The sequence below is a fragment of the Glycine soja genome, chromosome 16 (genome assembly GCF_004193775.1).
Source record: "Glycine soja cultivar W05 chromosome 16, ASM419377v2, whole genome shotgun sequence".
Classification (NCBI taxonomy): Eukaryota; Viridiplantae; Streptophyta; class Magnoliopsida; order Fabales; family Fabaceae; genus Glycine; species Glycine soja.
In genome coordinates, this window is record NC_041017.1 from 34,166,522 (window position 1) to 34,189,491 (window position 22,970).

Below are 22,970 nucleotides of genomic sequence, written 5' to 3' on the forward strand. Positions count from 1 at the left end.
TTTTAATCATCACATTTTAAAAAATTCACAATTTTAAATTGATTTTTAATTTTGTATATACTTTATTTTTTTTTTTTATCTAGTTAATCTGTATATTTAACATATTAATTTAAGATATCATCAAAATATTTTTATAATTAATTAAAATATAAGAAATAAAGAAATAAATGTATGCAAAATAAAAAAATTTACACAAAATTACAAATTTTAGGAAATATAAATACTAAAATCGCATAAAAAAAATAAGGATCAAAGTCAAACACTATCTAATTTGCCTAACTTTTTTTTTAATCCTAACCTGATTTAAAGATAATCAAATCTACTCCATCTAATATAATTTTATTATATCCAAACGGCACATAAAATCTGAGTATTGGTGATTGGAATAAGATTGGACCACTTTATGTTGCCAATAATGGATGAGTTCACGCTGAAAGAGCTTTGAGAACCCTATAGGCTTTGTCACACTTGAAGCATCGTTGGAGGCACACCTCACCTCGTACTTGAGCAAACTCAGACACAACACAATGTCATTGTCGAGGTTAAGGTTTGCTATCCCTCCCTCTGTTCTTTACATGCCAAAGTTTCTTCCTTTCATTCTTGCAAGGTCCTATTCTAATTCCCAGTCTCAGTCCTTATTCATTCACAATGTTAATGGTGTTTGCCTTATTCAACCCATTGTTTCTTATGCATATTACGCGACCTGTAATACTCTGACCCTACATGCCACCAAGATGTGCAATAATGAAAATTTCAAAAATTAATATGAATCTTTTAGACATTACTTTAATTTAAATATTTTATCCATATTCTTTTAAATCAAACCTACTATAAATAAATAATAATAAATTATACTTATCTATCTTAAAATTAACGTTTATTACATTTAATTCTATTTCTTTACTTGTTTTGACACACTAACCATCCCATGCCACTGTAAAGCCCATTGGTCCGTCAGTACAATTTGACACATGATTCACATGTGATAATTTTATATTTTTCCTTCCAATATTACCCCCATCCCCTTCCTTCATCAATTCCCAACCCAGGACTTGAAAAAAAATCATAAAATTTGCAAAAACTAGACACACAGTCAAGTTCCAAACAGCACAAACAAGAATACAATTATCAGAAAACAAAATAACAAAGATCAATAAAACACTTTTTTTTTTAATCAAAATTTCAAAGAATTCCGAAAATTTCAGAACTTTTCTCTCAAAGGAATCACACAAGATTTTCAGATTCAAGCCCAATTCAACCTCAATAGCACCATATCAAGATCAATATATTCAATCCGAAATTCCTTCAAATATTCTAATTTCTAAAAATAATCAGTACAAAAATCCTTAATATTCAATGAAGAAGGTGACCGGTGCAAATAATCAGTTACAAACTATGAAAAAGAATAAAAGGAAATGACCACAGACAAGCAGAGCGGCAACAACGGCGAGGGGTGGCGACGAGGGTCCAGAGGATTGACTACAACGAGTGCCACAAAGAAGATGATCTTGAACCTCGAACCAGAATTGGAACGACACCGTTTACGACCTCGAAGCGCAGATCTGGAATCTATAAGCTCAAATCTCAGATTGTAACACAGATCTAGTACCTCGAAACTATTGGTGGTTGGAGATCGACCTTGGAGGAGATACGTGGCTTGCGATCGGCGTTGGCGGAGGATAAGGAATGCAATCGTCGCGGACGAGGTCGGAGAGCTTGAGGCGGTGGCAGGGCGTGTGCGGCGTAGAACCCAGGCAAAGCAAACTTCGCGTGGTGGTGGCGGAGAAGGGGTGGAGAAGGAGGTGGTGTTTTTCAAACCTAACACGGCAGGAGTGGGGCCGGGGTTGACGGTGGCGCTGTCGACGTCGCAGAAGCCGGTGATGGGAGGCCTCCGGGATTAGGGATTCAGATTGGGGTAAGAAGGATGAGAAGGGTTGTTTTTGACATTTCACTTAAAGAGTGGGGGCGAGTGTAATCCCAACAGATAAGAAAAGAAAGAAATTCTATCCTCATCTCTGTTATTTTCTTTACTCCTAATGACACGTGTATCAAGTAACTGGACTTATGGGCCTGAGGGCTCTATTTATTTATCCCCTATAAAGGGCACCAGTTAGTTCAATCTGATGTCTAACCTAATTTGGATACATGCCTTTTATTGCAGCTGCCGTCCGTGCACAGAGGAGTCTTAGGAGGAACAACTGTAGAGAAAAGGATCTGCCAAATTCGCTAGAAAATTCACCGGAAACACCACCCGTTATCCAATTAAACGAGATTTTTGGATCATTTGTGAAGTTGAATTGCTATCCAACTGCTATTCCCATTTCTAAACCTTGTTACACGAGCATCTTGATCAATGGTCTAGAAAGGGAAATAGCAGTTGAGTGGTGCTTCAACGATAAGTTATTCGATTTAGTATTTATCTTAGCCTGTTTTCGTGTACTTTGTTTTGCCGGATGGAGGTATGTGATTTTGTCTATGATTCTTAATACAATAACCTACACTTACTCTCATTGATGGTTTGTGCAGATCTAATAGCTATGAAGCACCGATACCAGACACGACACGGTCACGTGACACATGTAATGTCTAAAATATTAAAAATATAGAACGTAATACGAGTGTCGTGTTGGTGTTGGACACTGATAGGGACGCGTGTCAGACACCGGACACGACAAGGGACTGAAATGTTCATGCTTCATAGTCTAATAGAATCGTTTATGTTTGAGATCTTGTTGATGAGAGGCAGATAGAGGTCAACTTGCCAATATGATAACCTACAGTTCTATATTAGATGCTTTGTGCAAAAACGATCATCCAAAGGCTATTGGATTATTCAAGAAAACTAAAGACCAAGGAGTTCAAAACCGCCTATGTACACATCCACGATACTTATGGATGGATTGTGCGAAGTGGAAGACTTCAGAATGCAAAAATGATTTTTCAGGATCTACTGATTAAAGGCTATCAACTAAGTGTCTGTCTGTACTCTGTATAATGTTATGATTTGTAAAGAGGGATTTTTTGATGAAGCATTGATCTAGAAATCTAAAATGGAAAACAGATCTTAAAGAAGATACACTGTGTAAATGTGTAATGGCACTGGCACTCGCGTGTGTGATTAAAAGTCATATATGGTTTAAGATACTTTTTTTTATAAAGATAGTAGTGGTCAATTTTTCGATATTACACAAGTGTTTCTTTTTCTTCTCATTGTACTGTAGATCTGATTTACTTTCAATGATTGTTTAAGTCACTGGTGTAATTGTTTGTGTTTCAAATATCAAACCAAGCTGAAACTGACATGATGATGATTTGAAATGCTTTATCTCATGTAGTCGACTCAATTTTCCTGTATATTTCTTGTTCTTTTTAAAGAAACAGGAGCTTTTAAGATTTAAAACACCAGCATATTTTGTTTGCATAATCCAAATTGTCTTAGGTGTAAAGTTGCTGACATTACCCTTGATGTCATTGCTGCATAATTAATTGGAGCCTTTTCAAAACCTATGGTTTATTTTGTTGGGGATTATTCAAGGAACGCGTGTCTCAGTCTCAAGTGTTATGATTGCTGATATCAGTGATATATTGCTGCACAATGAAGTGGAACTATTTTAAATTTCAATTGATGATTCTGCATTCAATTTATCATCTGACCTTTTTATCTTTTACCTCATCTGACATTTTAGTCTTTTACCAGATAAAAGGACCAAACACATGAGATATAATCACCAAATGAAAAGAATGAAAGACGAGATATAAAGATGTGGTTTTTCTTTTTATTCCTGGAAGATTTAGATGATGTTTTCAATTAAGTTGTTTGTGGATGCTTTTAGATGATTTTGTTTTGCATACATATGTTTACTTTTTTGTTCTCAACTTCTCATTCATTTTCCATGATTTCATCCCGTGAAAAAGTGATTTAGCAGAAAACGTTTTTCCCCTGTTGTCTTTGTCCTAAACTTTTGGATTCTAAGTTTTTTTATATGAAAATTAGATCATTTGGCACATGGTTTTCCAAAGACACAAGTAGACTCTTTCTATGAAATCAATCTTAAATCCCTTTTAGAGGAAAAACATTTTAAAGGAGGTGAACATGTTGTGGAGTGGGAAGTTGCTCATTTTGATGATCAAATACAAATCCATCCCATAATGATCCTTACTTTCTGTCTCTTAATCTGTGATTGTCGCTCAGTCTCTCAGTTGTTAAGTCTTTAAATCATGCATTCTGTTCAGTTGGTGGAGAATGCTGTTGTGTCTATGCCACTTGTCAACGAAGCATTGCTTGTCATATGCGTAGAGACCCTCGAGTCTTGTTGTTGCATGCAGAAACACTGAGGGGTTTACGTCATTGAGGTTGAAGCAATTGATGGTTGTTGACTTGTGATCTCCGTAGATATGAGCTAATACCTCTCCTTACCCCTCATTAGGCTTTTAATCAGATGTGGACATTAATTCCTTTTCAGTCTGCTGGGCCTATCATGCGTTGATTTGGTCCTCTGTTTTCTTAATACTGTACTCATTGTTTCCTTACAGTTTGAAATTTGGATACTTAGCCCTTTTTATTATCAGTTTCTATAATAAAATGCAGTAAGTTAATTTCAGTGTCTGGTGGTGGATTGTAAGACATGTAAATAATGATAGAGATATGGCCCAAGTAGTGCTTATGAGGCTTGGATAGTTCTCACCTTACAAGCCGGTCTTGTACAGTTGAGTTTTAATCCAAATTCTAAGATACATGTATGATGTTCAAGAATTGGAGACTAGAACAAAATTTGAAATTCAGTCAAAGCATCAATCTCCCATCTTAGGTTCTACATGTCATCAGTAAACCTGATAGGCTAATAGCTTTGGCCAGAAGCTTTCTCCTTGCTTAACGAGTAGTTGGTAGAAAACTAAAAATAGCTAAAATATCAGGCATTTCATAAATTGAGTCAATTTGCTATTTGTCTTTATACCACGCTGTGTTGAATATACCTAAAGCCTGTAGGGAGCCTCAGGAGTAGTGAAATTATAGTTTATTTATGCTCCAGGTCACTGGTACAGTTCTTGGTGTGGAACCTTGGATAACAAAAATAATTTTTTGGTTAAAGTATATCCTTTTATTAATTTAGAATTAGATACAGCTATCCCTGGAATTTGTGCTTAGATTTTGGAGTCAGGAATACATTTGTTTTATGTCGTTCATCAACTTTGGTTAGTTGTGAAATTTAGATAAATAGATTTAATAGTAAGGCTAATTGTTGTAATTCACTTCACTGTAGAACTGGATTTAAATATTCAGAAATTATGCAGCCTACATGATATGATGAGTTAAGCTGTTCCAAAGAGAAAAGATTGTCTTCAAACAAATAGTCTTCACAGTATTTAATTATGCTGATTGCTGTCCCATTTGCTTGTAGATAATAATTTGATTATTTAGAGAATCAAATGATTGTGGTTATTGAAAGGGTTTTAAGGTGTTGAACTATGCATATTAGCTGAAGGGTTCAATGAAGTTTGTATGTGATAGTTTTTATATTTCTGCAAACAGGATGCATCTTGTGTTATTGAATATTTGACAATGGTAGTAATGAAAGTAGGCCTGTGCATATAATGTCGGCATACTTCTAGTAGACACTGCCAAATAAATGTAAAACCCACATTTTTCACTCTCTCATACACTGATAGGCTCATTATGAAGGTTTTTGGGAGGAAAGGAAAGAGGGTGCAGGGAAACAAAATTGGCCTAAGGATGTAGGCGTGTGAGTGAGTGTATGTATTAGAGGAGGAAGAAACATGTTGCACAAGGGAAATTAGTGGGAGAGAAGATATGACATAATAAAATTGACCGTGGCAAGGAGGGAATGGGGAAGAGGATTCAGGAAGAAGGAGAATGATTATTTTAGGAAGTGAATGTAACTGTGAGAGGGGGGAGGGATTCCATATTGGTAATGGAGGTTTGGTTGGGCTGTTCAGAGGAGAGATTCATTTTCTCAATCTATTGGTGTTAGCATTCCGTCTATTTTTTTCTCTTTTCCAACTTGTAAGGAGTTTGCTCCTTTTTCTTTAGTTATTTCAGTTTCTGTAGCTTCGTTTTTTGATCATTAACTCAGGAATTATCCTCTGGTTGGGAGGATTTAGCTCCTACCTTGTTGAATTTAATTCAGAAAACAAATTTCTCATCTGACACGAAAAGATGTAGAGAAGCAACCATCTTTATAACTGAATTTGCTAGATTGTAGCCAACACTGTACATCAAGATACACAATCTCTCACTTGACATGAAGTAGAAGATGACCCAGAAAATGGAAGCTTAAAAATTAAAGAAAACTTTGTCTTGTTGACATGATGTATGACAATGCATATTAATAAGAATTCAGCACGATCACCTATTACTTATGAAATGTGCTTCATATATATCTAATGTCATTCTAAACTCTTGGAAGCCGAGCTTGCTTTATTTATTGACACAACAATTTTATGCAAGCTACTGTTGGTCCAATAGTCAACCTGCAATCATGCCTCATAGCTGTGCCACTTGAAGGTTCTATATTCTGGATATATGGCAGTTGGAAACTGATTTGCCTAACTGTCAAATTCACCCCAATGTCCCCATCCCTTCCATCATTACTGTGATAGCCTTAGAAAAGAGTTATATTTTTACTTTCATTAGTGCCTTTGTTTCTAGTTGATCTGCAGCAGGGCTTGAGTAACAAAATAGAAAATATGTAGTTGCAGACCTCTACCACCCTAGAAAAAACCTCTATATGGATTGATATCTTTGAAATGTTAAGTTATAGTGAGTTGAAAATAGACTGGAGCTAAACTGGGCCTAAATTGAAAACCTAAGAAAGGAGCTGTTTTTTCCCAATACACAATTTGTATCTTTCCTCCTTCATTCATGATTGACTAACCGGATTGGCTTCCAGGTAAACTGCCTTTGATCTATTGCTTCAGGATAACAGTATTTGATTTTTCTTTTCCTAATCTTACTAGATGTAGCAAATGTGTGAAGTGACATAATTCAAAACCTGATTGAATTCCCTAAATGATGCCAAATGATAACAATATAAAAATCCTTACATTTTTATGTTACTGTATACAAGACAATTTATGTTAGTTGTCCCTGGTTACTCAAGCTTTGAAATTCAGATATTGGGAAAATTTATTGCATCTGGATGCTATTTTTACAATTTACAAATGCATAATAACATGATTCTAGTGATAATAAAAGGCCCATTTTTTAATGCACCAAAAAACAAGGTTCAATTTTCTCCTTGCCAGTTTTGCTGTTTAACAGTTAGGATTGAGTTTTGGACAGGTTGGTTACGATTAGGATATATTAAATGGAGAAATTACCGATTCTAGAAAAAGGTAGAGACACCATATTAAATTTAATGTAAGTCATTTACCAATGTAATAGTAGTATAGTTCAAAAACGATTGTGAACCATGTTACAGATAGTGTTAATGATAGGAAACAGGTAGAGTTATGCATTAATAGTCTGTTAAGAAACAAGGGCATGGTGTTACATTTTTCTAATTTGTATTATTGTTTGATTTCTCAGTATGGCACTATGGCTTGCATCATATCTACAATTACAAAAACTAAGTTGGTTTCTGTAGGTTGTGCTCCTCTGGGTTGCCTCAAATTTGTTGGTTGGATTTCATGATACTAAGGGCAAACAGCAGTGTATGGAAAAAAGTCTTTCATAAATAGGTTGAGCTTTGTGCACTGATGTTGATGAAGGTGTGGCTAGGATTACAACACTTTATCTTTGCCTTGTGAAGTTTCAACCACTTGCGTCTGATTGTTTCAAATTTAAACTTGATGTCAAGTGGCAGTTTGATGTCAGTTTAGGCTGCTTCATGTTCTCCTTTACAATTGGCTGTGTGCTGTGCCTTGTTAGTTAGCTTAGCAGCTTTTTTTCTTTGACACATTTTTCAATACTGAGGATGCCACCTATTGTATTTCTCAGCATGGTGATGGATCTGTCTTCATATGGTCTAGGAACCTGTTGCCACCAATGTTGTTGCATAGATGTTAAATGCTTTTGTTTTACTAGATCTCATGAAATAATATTTGATTGTTTTCTTTTCATAATCGCATCATCTCTGCCTTCTCAGCCTGCCTTGACCATGATTTTATTAATAAAAGCTTACACTTTAATTTACCAAGAAAATTAATAAGAGAGGAAAGCAAAAAGTTTTGGTTGCATCACTTTTGTCAATATAACTATTTCTGGCATCAGGGTAATATTTCCAAAAATGTTAGCAGGTATGGTACAGTATGAAAACATCATTCATAAGTTGTACTTTCTAGTGTGTCACATGAAATTTCCTAGCAAACTCTCACTCAAGCTGGTTTGATTGGAAATTTAAACACCTATGATTGACATAATCTAAGAAGAAAAGAAAAAAATAAGTGCTATGCTCTAAACGGTTAAGGATATTTCTGAAACTAAAATTTGTGGCTTCATTTATGCAGTTAAAAACCATATAATATAGGGAATGTCATTGCACTGTGACTTATCTTTCCTTGCTGGCCCCAGAGAGTGTGAGACTCGTTGACAAACAGTTCAAGGTGTGCTAGCTGGCTTGATTCTCTTCTCCATTTGAAGTTTATCCCTAACTAAATTCTTGCTGTTAAATTTTCTGTCGTACTTAGGTTCCTTTGTACTTGCATGAATGGTGTAACGTCTTTTCAGAATTAGACTGCATTAATGAGTAATGGATTTAGCAGCCAATACTCATTGTCTTCAATGGGGACATGGGAAGGGGACCAATTGGTTTCAACTCACTCTGTAATCCTTGCTTAGTGGCTTTTGTCCCAAAAACCTTTGTTGATGTCTACCTCTTTATCCGACATCCTCTGGGACCCTTGTCTGCTCCTATTTTAAAAATTCTCAATAAATTGTTGTTTTTTTTGTTGAACTTGGGGTATCTCGTAGCCCAGCCATATACTAATTTCTCAAAATACTAACATTCATTTAAAAGGTTTATATCTTCTAACAGATGTTTTTTTATACATATTGATCTGAAAATTAAACTCATGACCTGATCAGACGCTTAAGAGACATAGTTCTTTGTCCATTATATCACACCATATTAGTGATTTTTGTAAATTGCTTGTCAAATCTATTTAGTTCATTTCTTGATGAAAAGGACACCGTTTCACAATCAATGTTTTAAACTAGAGATTTGTATGCAGCACCACACATGGCTTGTAGTGGATGAAAAGGCCTGAAATTTCCCTACCATGAAAATCCTGATATTTTTTTAGTTCATATTTCAGATTTCTGTCGAACTGATTCAAGGGTAACAATACAGCTACGTGTGTCTCTAGTACTCTAGTGGTAATGGTACCGTGTAATTTATCCATTTTACATTTGTTTTTATGCTGTAAGTTGTTAGTACTAGAGTTTTTCAATTGGTTTCTAATTTTTATTTGCATGTTTTTATTTGGAAAAATTATACGGAAGATTTTTTTGAGATATATGTGTCGGGATTATACATCATAATTACATATTAACCGCCCTTAAGCATCATTAATCTGTTGAGGGTTTATTGTTCTTAAGTTTGAAAATCTTTGAGATAATACTTTTATTTCCCCAAATATTCGTGTAAAATTAATTTATTCTTTCAAAGAATATTGACATTGATTTACTTCTTCAATTAAGGAAAGTGTCATCAAAATCATCTTTCATTGTATGGATTTTGAGAATATCGTTAATGGATCTTCTAATTGTGGGACTCAATTTATATCACATTCTATGATTAATGAACTAAACTGATGCTAACCATTTTTCTTTCAGAAGATCATATATGTATGTCACTTTATTATCCATGTGTTGCATTAAATTCAACTTTATTTAAGGAGGCAAATTCATTTTCCTTAAATAAAACAATCTACTTGTCATACATTATTTTACGCATACTAAAAAAAATAATTTGATAAAAGTAAGTAATAATTTTATAAAATTAATCTTATATCATCATTAATTCATTTATAAATTTTATTGTTCATCATTAATATTATAAGAGATATAAGTAAAAATATTTAAAAATTAAAAATAATTTTTGAGATAATTTTTTTGTTATGGAACAATTATAATAAAATGGAGTGATCATTTTAGAATGCATTGAATGTTCGAGATGTGGCACGGAAATTTAAAGCAAATTGACACTAAAATGTATGCTTGCACGGAAATTTAAATCAAATCGACGCTAAAATGAATGCTTACTCGTTTCATTTTTGTTTTTACCAATCTTGTAAAAAATTTCCTTATATTCTCTGGTAGCCATGTCACTATATATTATTATAATTTCATTCTTTGCTACCATGCAAATTTCAAAGTAATAGATAAATTGTCAAACAAACTTTTTTTTGAAGGAAAACTATAAGAAATTTTCAAATAAACTATTCACACCCAAAAGCGAAATACGATTTTGACTAGTGACATAACTTACAAGACGCGTTTAATGGGAGTCAATTTTTAACGTTCACCAAACCATGTTTCGTCTTTGATACAATTATTATACAATTAATAAATGAAAACTTTTGTTTGAATGCTTTGCTTTATAGTTAGTTTGGAGACATTTTTCCCCACTAGGCATAGATTTGCCTATGGAATATTTTGACGAGAGGGCTTACTTAGCCTATAGCATAATTTCTAGATATATTAAGTGTCGTGTCGTGTCTTGATTAAGACTCTAATCTAACGTATAAAAAATTGCATGACTCTTGTAGACATACGGAACACCGATTCTTCTTCTTTTTTGCTTCTTCCATGAAACAATTATTTTGTCTAGAATATCTCATCCATATAATAATGGTCCAATAGAATATGGCATATCAATGTTCTTTAGGTTACATGCACGTAATGAATATGGTACCATGGGATATTTTATCCCTTGTGCTCAACCTTATGTTGCAGCAGTTGGGATGTGATGATCATCGAAGTGATGAAATCACCCCTTCCAATATGGTCATATCCATCCAACTAAAAATAAACACTACACAATAAGACAACAACCAAACAGTGGCAAAATCAACCAACATGGTCCCTATTGTTTCACAAAATTGGTTTGTGACAACATGGGAGGATTTGATCTAATTATTCTTTTCCTTAATTAAATTCAACATGTGTTGTTACAAAGATTCCCATTCCTTTACTTTTGATTTTACTGAACAGAAAAAGCTTTCTGGCTACGCATTCTAAAGCACAAGACTAGTTAGTCTGCTTAATTTTTCTAGATTCTTAATGTGCCACATCTGAATAACATGCATGATTCATGAACCCTCTTCATGCTTTACATTAAGCATAATTTGATATGATAAAATTTAGTCCTAAGTTCTAGAAACATAACCGTCCAACTCCCTTTGTAAATTTTTTTATTTTTTTTTAAAGCAGCAAATGATTAAAAAGGAGGGGTGAGGTTAACTACTGATGCAACAAGACATTATGGGTCTAGTGGGGCTCACATTTCTGTTTCTTTTTTTTCTCTTTTCTCAATTCCAATTATTAAATTTCATTGTCTCTTGCCAGACAGCCATATACTCAATTGTTTGAGAGAGATGATAGATTAAGGTATATATATATACACACAAGTTAGAAGATATGCTGCATAAGAGGAGAGGCTTAAGGCTTTTCTTTACACTGTCCAAATTGTGAATTATTTCAAGAATTCCTTCCACACCTTCAAAGTTAGAAGCCATGGAAACTTCTCATCCTCTTTCTATTGAAAGCTTCTCTTATAGTTGGTTAGTGAACCTGAAGCCATCACTAGAAAGCCTAGATGGCTCCCTCAGAACTTCCCTTGATGCTTCTGATGAAACTTCTTCCTTCATTGAAATGGATCCAAGAATGACACCTTCTAAAAGATTCTTCAGAAACTCCCAAGATTTCAAATTTGACTTCCCAATCTCGCAGTCCCCTCGCACTCTTGTCGATGCTGATGAGCTCTTCTCCAATGGCTACCTCATGCCCCTTTTTGTTGAATCATTGAAGATGGAAGCATTTGAGGCCTCTGATGTCATTCCAAGCCTACCTTCCTCTTCACATGTGCCAAAGAGTGTGGTTCCTAATAGTCATTCTAGATGCCCTTCGTTGAAAAGGTGCAAAACATTATCAAGGAGAATATTTCTCAAGTATCTCAACTTCTTAAGGCCCTTGTATAGAAGATTGAGGGGTGGCAAATCAGGCTCAAAACCTGAATCTGTTGTTAAGAGAACCGTGTCAGCAAAGAATAGGGGATACTATTCTGAAACTTCCCCACGGATTAGTGTAGCTTATTCTGCTGATGACTGGCGCAAGTCCTGTGATTCTGAAAGCTCAATTTATGAAGCAGTTCTCCATTGCAAAAGATCCATTGGTATGTTCAAATTCATTGTGTATATCAATTAAGCATATGTTGTGTTCAAGGTTTTAAATTGCAGTCACGGTCACAATTTCATCGTGATCTTGGATATTGCTGGCAATTGTGGCTGCAATTGCGATCGCAAGAGTCCGAAAACTTTGACATAGAGAACGAAATTGTGGTCACAGAACATTTTTTAAAACCTTGATGTTGTGTTCCCTTGATGACATTTTGTACATTTTGTGTGGAACTAACTTGGACATTTGACACTTCGTGTATTGCAGAAAGAATGAATTAAGGATGCTGCAAAAGGGTTGCGTTTGGAGATCAAAAATGAAAGAGAAAAGAGAAGATAAAGTGAAAAGAGAGAGATGATCAAGGCTAAACCACCAAGAGCAACTCCTCTGCTCCATTATCCTCTGCTTGAATGATAAAGGAATTATAATAGGAAATAAAGATGTGGTTGGTCAGGCATATTCAATCTTTATGATCAAATTCTGAAGAGAAAAAAAATATGTAGTACAATTTTGTTTGATCATCTAATTTAATATGGGAAGGAACACTTTTACTAAAGATGAGAATCTGCCTCCAATTTCTGTTAAGTTATTCTTCAACTGATTTTGGAATCAGAAATGTGTGCTACAGAACAATTATGTACAAATGAGTCTGATAACTTGGTATATATCTTATCTCCTATGTTATTGCCTGCCTATTACTTAAACACGATCTATGACATGCCTTGAAAGAGGGTTTTTGATTTTCTCTTTCTCCCTCTCTTTCTGTCTCTCTCTTCTTGTTCTCTTGTGTGCACTGGGTGTGAACAGAAGGTAAGAAAATGGAAAGAGGGAAAAGTTTTTCATAGAGAAGTGATTTAAGAAAGTGAGGAGTTTGAAAAATTCTCTGCAAGCTTGACAGGCTTGTCACTTATGCAAATTTCAAGGTAATGATGAAGAAACGACACTTAAGGAGACAAAATCTGACGACAAATGTGCGGAGCCATTGAATTCTATGTGGACACTTTTAGCACAAATTCATAATAAATCTAATGATGTAGAAATGAGTGATTTTTTTTTTTTTTATGTGTACCCCAATTACTATTGTTACTGTTATTTTGAGAAGTACCTAGTGTTGTTTCTAACAAAAAGTTGCAACAGGAAAAATGTGGAGGAGTGACTATGTATCAAATTAATAGCCTTGCATAACTTATTAAATTTGTAGATATTTTTTATTATTACAAGTTTAATTTAGTTTGGCCTTAAAACTGATAATGTGTTAGTTTAGCCCTTGATAGTGTACATTCAGACATACTGATTCTGAAAAGGTGATAACTTGGTATCAACACGAGTTAAGGATTAGACTTTCACAAACTAATGAATCAAAGATTTAAAATTTTCACCGAAGATGTTTATATTTGTGTAGTATTCGTCTAAAGAGGGAGGAATATTTAAACAGAATCTTTTCTTATTGCATGTGGTGAACTCAAACATTCAAGTTAATTAGAGTTTGTAGAAAGAGGTTAAGAATATAGAAATTAGATAATATACTTGAAACCTCACCGACTTATATTTACATTCTTTTTCTTTAGGTTATGAGAGTGTTTCTTATGTTATTCGACATTCCTCTAAGCTTAAATTCTGTAATTTGCGCTTGGACCGTGTCAGATCTCTCATGTTACACAACTATATGAAAATCAATGCAGAGTCAAAAGATTCATGACCTCTACAATGCGTTCAACTTTAGAAACTCATGTTTGGGCTTGCTGGTATGGGAAACAATGTATTAACCACAAGAAAAAAAGTGTTCAAAAATTCACATTGTTGAATAAAAGGATCTATTATATAATTAAATTATACTATAAACAGATGATATATTAAAAAGTGTACCTGTTGATGAGCTCTTGAAACATAAAAATTCTTCAATAGTGTGAAGTGAATACTCTATGTGTATCCACACACCACCGACACTGACCTCTATTCGTCAATAACTTTGACAATAAAAATAAAGAAGTGACATTGGGATGCTTTCAACATGTAGCCTAAGGCTGTGTCTATAGCATGTTAAGATATCAACTTTCTGATCAAAATCATTATTGATAGTATCATTTTTTAAGTTATATTATTTTTTGTTAACTTTTATTGCTAACCATTTAGCAATTAAAATTGAAATAATAATTGACTAAGTCAAACTTGTATCTAGCCGTCTTTTCAACCCAAATTCCAAATACAAAATTATATATGTTTGTTTCTCTTCTTTTATCAAATATTTCATATTATTTATATTTTCAGTGCTAACAAAAATATAATAACATTCCACCTTTTTTGAAATCAATTAATCATTTGATCATATTAAATTTTCTAATTTAATTAATCATCAAATATTAAAACAATTTCTTTAACAGAGATTAGAACACTCGTTCGTGTGTAACCCCGTGGGTTCAATACTAAGCCGGTAATATATTAATCAAAATAATATACTAATCAAGATAAGTGTCTAACAACACTTCTTAACGTCCGGATAACATGAAATAACATTTTACTTTCAAGAACCATTAGAAGAATAGTATAATAATTTCTTCCATCTTTATAGCTATGAGTTAACTCTAAAGTATGGTATTACTGTCAAACCCTTTTGAGTTAACTCATAATGACTTAAGAAACTAATTTCTTCTCTCATCATGATATAATTTTATTCATAGAGCTCAAACTCATTACCAAGAGTTGATGAATTTCTTTTTGATTAATTATTAATTCTACAGGTATTTAATCATATCCAATATCCATTCAACAAATGTTTTAAAGTATTAGGTGTCCGGAATCAAAATTCAATAAATAACCTGTTAATTACTATGACAATCTCAGGTCAAAGAAAACTATTATACCTCTTATTGAGAATTTTTTATTGACAGTTTATGATAAATTTTAACCATTAGAAAATTTCAATTGAGTCAGTTCAATGATCACATCAACATGTGACTCATCTATATATGCAAATTAATAAATGAAATTTATTAATATTTATCCAATAAATACTATCACATATATATTAATCTATCAAGATTATTGATATCCTGTTTATAATAATCTTATGATCAAGAACGATTTAGATTAAAATTAGAACAAAATAATCTCTATTATAATAACAAGTCTTTAATTTTAATCAAGGATATTATCAAATGGACCATTTTATTAAATAGTGAAATATGATAATGAAAATAAAATAATATTTTATTATTAAAATTAGAATTGATTACATGATAACTTGGATCGTGAACATATAAATTTATTCTCAACATTAACATCATTTTTTTATTATTGAGAGTCTAAATTCTCTTGATGAGATCCAAGATAATATTTAGTATTAATTCTAATTAAGTTTTGAATAGGATTATTTTCTTTAGAGATATTTTCGTGGAAAACTAAAAAAAAACGACAAATTCTAATTATTAATCTTAATTTATCAAATGTTTAGTAATAGCAGGTAAATAATCTAGTTAGAAAATAATGTTACATCATGTCTTAATGATATGCTAAAACAAAAAACAACATTATAAAATTATTATTTTTAAGATATATTTAATGTTAAGGATAAAAACAACAAACCAATATTTTCAAAACTTAAATTTGTTTTAAAAATTTCATATCCAATTAAAATTAGTTTAAGGATATGTCTATATAACACAAACACGGGTAATTTTAATAGTGATAACAATAATGTTGGTGTCTGAAGTGGGAATGATGATAATAGTGATAATGAAAATAGAAATAAAAATATAAGGAGATGATGTTTTTTTAAAACTAAAGATGAAATTTATATTTTTTTTATTATGAAAAAGAATAGAAAACTATTTTAAAATTAAGGTAAAAACTATTTAAGCTCATTTTGAAAATACATTTTGTTTTAGAAGTGGTATTTAAACCAAAAACTAAATATTCACAACCAACTCAAATGGATATAAGGTTAAAATTAGCCAATTATAATTAGATCCAATGAGAAATACTAGCAACGCATTTTTTTTATATAATTTTTTTAACACACTTTTAACTATATGTGCTAAAATTTATTAAAAATCTCAAATTTTGATAGGTTTTGCGATCTTATGATTTTCTTTCTTAACCTTTTAGTTTTTGATAAATTTTGACGAATAATAGAGTTTATGTTGAAAATAATGTATTGTTAGAATTCCTTATTGAGTAATTGACAAGAATGTTTTTAATGCAAATTTAGGTTGAGTGATGCGTTTTTTTTTTCTTGTATATGGAAATACATTTATAAAAAAGTATATATATATATATATATATATATATATATATATTATTTAGAGGAACTTCATTAATATTTTATTCATTTTCATTATAAATTTTTATATCTAAATAATATCTTTAAGATTTTAAATAAATAACAATTTTTTTTAAAATAAACAAAATTATTCTTTTTTAAACAAAAAATATCATACATATTATTCTAATTTCTCAACAATGGTCTCTGGTGTCCCCAGTTTCCGGGCTACTTACATGAGACTTACAGATAATGAACTCTTATATTCATGAATTTGAATCCAAGTCATATCTTGGCCATGGGTAGATGGCTATGACTTGTGCCAACTTGTTGGACAACTCATGGGAGAATGATGTGATGTTGGTAAACATCCATGAATTAGTGCTAAAAGCTTGTGGGGGGGCAAACATTCATGAATGAGTTTTTAGGTTAAAAGCACGTCTCTAAAACCTTCCACGATGCGTTTAGGATTTGTCTTCTCTAAAATGTGGGGAATTTTTTGGACAAAGAAATGCGGGGGAATTAATAAAGGATTTATATATAGATAAAAAGAAATTAATTGTAACACTCAACGTTAGAGGGAGAGGTAAAAATACGAAAAAAACTAATTTTAATATATATATATATATATTAATAAATTATAAGACTATAAATTCTTTTATAGAAAAATTAGAGTTTAATTTACATATATTTTCAAAAGATAATGAGAAGGAAAGGCCATGAATCCCTAAACGTGTCCTCTTTAGATTCATCCCTAGTACTAGGTTAGGTTTATTGCGTTGGCTAGCTTGGCATTTAAGTTAATGTTTTCTTGTGTATATAAACGAGCAATCATCTAAGCTTTCGAGAAAGCACTTTGTATTAGTAAGAAATTATAAATTTAAGTAGATAGTGGCACTTGAATTATACGAAATCAAAAGTACTACATGATGAGTGTAATCCCTAATCTGGAAATGTTTCTCTTTGGATGCATTAGGTTTTGCGCGCCAGTTCATATTGTTTTGAATTGTGCTTTTTAAAAGCAAAAAGTAGCTATCTAGCATTGGAAAACATAAAACATGGAACCATGACAAAGCTTTTGTAAAAAAAGGTAAAATTTAATTCCAAATGTATAAGATGGTTTGATGCATGAAATTTGCAGATACTGACTTGTAGTCACAAAAATAAAAGGGATAAAAAAAAGGTGAGGTCTTTCAAAGATAAAGTATATACTCGTGTTTCGAGCTAAGTTTTGAACTTATTTATCTCTTGAGGGCCACGTCTCATCATGTTATGCCTCGTTGTGACTGATTCTTTCATGGACCATATATGGTAGACCCCACCTCATGCATGCATTTATCATCACTTACACTGAAGTTTGTGAATGGACAAAGTATCAGTTTTTTGTGCCCAAATTATTTACAGTTACTCTGTCTCAGAAGCATTATCAGTTTGAGTAATGTTATCAATGGAAAGATGTCCATCCAACAAACTACATAACTGAATTTGATAATACATCCAATTCAAAATATTATAGATGAATGACTATTTATACAGTACAAAATAAATTAACATTAATTGCAAAATAATTTCTATGTAATTTTTTTTAAAAAAAATTGTCACTATAATTTGTGTGATGCTAATATTAGTAACAAGAAAGTCATTTTTGTTATTAAATTTTGTTACTATTACATTAATTTCTTGCACATGTAAATGAAATATTGCAAACCTTCTAGTACCTCTATTCCTGATTCCTACGAATAAATTTTTTTATTCAATTTATTTATCTATCCCTATCTAACGTGGAACTTCTTGGCTCAATTACTTTTTAACGTTTTTGTTTTTTATGTGGAATTAATCTAAGAAAATTTACAAACTATTGTATCAGTTTTGTACTATGATGAGAGTGATGAATGGAGGTTGCAAAGCAGTTGGTACATACAATACTTTGTGTTCTCAGAAAGTTAGTAGCATACTGCCATATAGATCAAGTACAAGCCATTCTTATTGTGTTGGGAGCACCATACAAGTATTAGTTACTAGTACTACCTAATGCTGAGATGTAACCAGCAATTATGCTTCTAACAATGAGAGCCATTATTAGAAATGACAATCATAATGGAAAATGCTAGGGAACCCCAAAAGACAGGCAACTTCCACAAGCACATCAACATGTCAGTGTCTGACTTAAACCTGCCTGCACGTACAAAAGGTAGATGCTGCCTCTTTGAAATGTAAAACTGAAACTGTTAAAAGAATAGTAAAAAAAAAATCATTGTTCATGGCTGAGATAGAAGTAGCTAGCTCCACAGTCAAAAAGGTTATCTAGTACTATATATTATGTGAGTGCCACTTTAGTATTCTAGCTACAAGCTGATCCATTGGAAAAGTCTAAGTTGTAGGTACCCCTTTTGGTATAACTTCACCTTAAAGACTCATTCATTCTGGTGCTGGTGAAAAGAGATGATCAAAAACACAAAATGGTCCCGAAAGTTATGGGCCCAACAAGTGATGGGTCTTGAAGGCTCAAGTGTAAGTAAGAGTTATTGCCATATGGAATCTAACCCAAAGTTTTTGCTGGGCCAATGTTAGCCATTGATAGTGGCAAGGGACTTTGGTAGAGCTACAAGTTCATCACATGCCAACAGGAGTGAGAAGGGGACATGGATATGACGTGCTAGGAGAAATGCCAATCTCTGGTTACTCTACTTTCTCTGCTTCTTTCTACTTCTTTTTGTCTTCCTCTTTGGATTTTATACTTTGCGGTGAGGAAAGCACAACAGTACCATTATCACATTGTTTTTCTATTGTTTCTACATCAGCTTAGGTTGTAGGGGACCAGAGCTCACACATAATGCATGTTCATGATATTGATCCTTCCACTATATATGGCTCTTAGCAAAATTATAGAAATCATATATAGCTGCATCTTTCACTAAATCTAGAGCCATAGGATCTTCAATTAATTAATGAAACAAGTAAAAATATTTACTTGCTATATATACAACAGTAAGTTGATCTAGCAAAGCAAAAATTGAAAGGGTATACTTAGGTTAACTGAATAGATTAAACTGCCAAATATGAATTCTAACTTTATAAGTGTACGTACAAGTTTGATCTCTTACAATACACTCATCCCCTTTCTCACTTCCTTATTTTTTTTTATATTTCCTCTTTGAATGACCAATTATGAGCCTCAGAAGAAGAAAGGGATAAAATGCATGTTTTCCTTTTGCCTTACATTTAGGGTAAAAGGGATGATCAAAAGTTCTATAATTAATCAAAAAGAAAATTAATTAAAAAATAACTCTTTCTGCTTCACTTTTACAGTAGACCTTTGATCTGTATGTGATGTACCGAGGTTATAATCACCTAGAAAGTTTGAACTGAGTCAAGGCTATTATAAGACTTTTAATGATGAATGTCCAAAAAAGTGAGAGATATGGGGCTCAATTTTGAAAACAACCATAAGGATAAAATATGTACATAGGTTAATGAGGTAAAATCGCTCTCCCAATGTTTGCATCAGCACCAGCATTGTAACAACATAAATCTAAGAATTTATGCCTAAGTGTAAGAGAATGTAAATAAGGATCCTTTTCATTGTTTAGGCATGATGATTACTAGGTAAAAAATTATGCAATAATTAACTCAAACCCATCTTTGAGACATCGAGCCGACACAACTTCAGATTGATGCGGACACACTACGTTTCTTGTGGCATAAAGATGCTACTGAACATAATATTAGGAATGTGATGGTTAAATATTGCTGCCCCTTGTTCTAAAGAAATTGTTGTATTTTATCGTGTCTTTTCTTTGTTTTTTTCTTTGAAGATTCGTGTATCTTGTCTAATAGCTAAACAACGTTTTTCATTGAAAGTAGACAAAGTGGATAAGAAAAACCTAACAAATTGTATGCCCAGTTTTCATGCATGCAATTAATCGCATAAACATTACAACATTAATCGTCCCCGACTATATATATATATACACATACATACAGTACACAAATGTCTAGCTTTGACTATGAACAATAGCGATAACGGCAATTTTACCTACTCTGTTGCCATTATAACAAATTAAACGAGATAATTAACGTGATTGGAAAATATGTTTGTTTTAAGTTTTAACTAGTTTTTTTTAAAGCCTTCTTTGTATCATTCGTAAAGACAGGAAATTAGATCAATCAAAAATAGGTGATGATAGCCAAGACATTTCTATAGTTTATATTCGATTTTTCACTAATTTACGCTTGAGATGAGATAAATATTAATCATCTGTGTAAATACCTTTTTTTGAGTCTAGAAGTGTATCCTGCTTTAGGCTTCATCCTCAGCTCTCACTCCATAAGAAAGAAATCAGTGTGGTTAAGGTCGTATTGTATCCAATGACATGTGATCTGATCTGCAACTTAAAAACATTTTTTTTGATATTCCACAATTATGGTCATTGCTGCAATTGAAATGTTGCAGCCACAATATGTGATGTGATCTGCAACTTAAAAACATTTTTTATGATATTCTTGAGAGAAAATTCTCAACAATCAGCTAGAATATGTTAAAAAAAAAAAAAAAAAAACTAGAGTATGTGTGATGTATATGCTCTACCAAAGTTTATTATAATTCTCAAAGATATGTAGCATTATTGAATATCCATGAAACAAACATGTCAATGCACGGGCTTAGTTGGGATTGTTTATTTTGAGAAAAAAAATTCTAGTTTTTATTTTTACTTACAAAATTATACACTCTTTTTATTTTATTTTCTATTTTCAAGGTAGCATCTTAGTAATTAAAAAGAGAAAAATAAAAATGAAAATATAAAGTATTAGATTTTTTTCAAACCATCCCAAATAATCTCTTCATTTCTCCTCTTTATTGTTTAAAATACGACTTTGATCTATCTTATGTATTTTTTTTTTGTTTTCAGTGTTTTCTGTATAAATATTTGAAAGCAGTAAGCATACTAAAAGAAAGTGACAATTTTATAATTAAAAACAAAAACAGAAAATAAAACACAAGGACTCTAAAACTTTATGCTATATGTATATTGATAGAGTTTTCTGAACCACAACTAAAATTTCATTATCCAAATCCTTCACCATTTTGGACTACTCATCTGGCTTATCTTTAAGTATTGGTGATAGAGCACCGTGATATATAGCTTAAATTAACAATCGTGGCCCAAACAAATATGTCACGGATATAATGTGTATTCAGTTGACAAGTTAGGGGAAGAGCACTATATTATAATCTTTAAAGACGTAAGTTACCATACTAGATAGTTCCGTAGCTATAAATTAAACAGAACATCTTTGCAGGGAGAAGTTTGTAATGGATACATGGAATAGAGCGATACAAGCCAAATGCCAATTACAACTAGTATATGTTCCAAACCTTAGGCTCTTTATCCCTATAAACGACTTGGTACATAGACACATGGAGAAAAATATCTAGGAGACGGAAATCTGGTTACATTATGCCTGTTGTCGGAAGCAATTGTTCGAAGTATTATAAATATATAGATAAGAATAAGCCAACAATATATCACATAATATCATATTTAACACAAAAAGTATAACTCAAGTTGTTTTTGGTCTGAGTCCCAAGTATAGTCACACACTTTATGCCGTGATTAATTCAAATCGATCTAATTAAGAGTATTATCCTATCGAAAGGGCATAGTTTCCTCTTATTATATATAATTTTTTTCATTTATAGGATTCAAAAATTCAAGATATTCTATGTAATTTAGGTCGTTGAATGCAAGATTTTATTAAATGCATAAGGGCAAATCGATCATCATGAGATTTATAATGTTTTTCAGGGAAGAAAAATATAGTGAAATTATATATGGAATTGTCTATTAATGCTATATATTTTCACCCATTTTCTCCTAGCTACTTGTTCCTGATACAATTGAACCGGATGTCTTTCTATCAAAAGATCTTTTGTTTGGTATTTCTTGTCAACGTCTTGAATGCATGAGTATTATGTGGAGTGAAAGTGAGAGATACTTACAAAAAACACACTCCAACACTCAAGTGAGGATTTGACTTATAATCATTAATGATGTATAGTGAGTAAGTAAGGATGAATCAATCTTTTATTGGGGTCTACCATTTTTTATACTAACCTTGTTACGCCTGGGATCTATGGGTCTATCACATCATAATTATCGGTTGAATAATGCTTCTTCTAATCATGCTTAGTCGCTTTTAATTGATCAATGATTTCCCTTAGTGTAACAATTTCTATATATAACAGCACGACAAATTGCGATTTGCGTCAAATTGTGAAACCTTCAATACAAATGAAACATGTGATCCATGATTAATAACTTACGAAGGCATGAATTATCGAATAAGGGTATGAAG

The 22,970-nt window shown here is 32.3% G+C and overlaps 1 protein-coding gene and 1 long non-coding RNA gene across 2 annotated transcripts; both read left to right on the forward strand.

Annotated features, from left to right (window-relative positions):
* The first annotated feature begins 1,015 nt into the window (after window positions 1-1,015).
* Window positions 1,016-3,311, forward strand: LOC114390885. The gene is made up of 2 exons (XR_003662024.1): window positions 1,016-2,459; window positions 2,527-3,311. It is a non-coding gene; the product is annotated as an uncharacterized LOC114390885 (long non-coding RNA).
* An 8,238-nt stretch (window positions 3,312-11,549) lies between these two features.
* LOC114389513 (probable membrane-associated kinase regulator 6) lies at window positions 11,550-13,100 on the forward strand. Its single transcript, XM_028350200.1, has 2 exons — window positions 11,550-12,353; window positions 12,623-13,100. Exons 1-2 carry the CDS (start codon window positions 11,696-11,698, stop codon window positions 12,634-12,636), a joined length of 672 nt encoding a protein of 223 aa, XP_028206001.1. The 5' UTR covers window positions 11,550-11,695; the 3' UTR covers window positions 12,637-13,100.
* Window positions 13,101-22,970: the final 9,870 nt, after the last annotated feature.

What these genes read in the sequence shown, in the direction of transcription:
- LOC114389513 (XM_028350200.1), top strand. Translation starts at nt 11,696, where the DNA reads ATGGAAACTTCTCATCCTCTTTCTATTGAAAGCTTCTCTTATAGTTGG.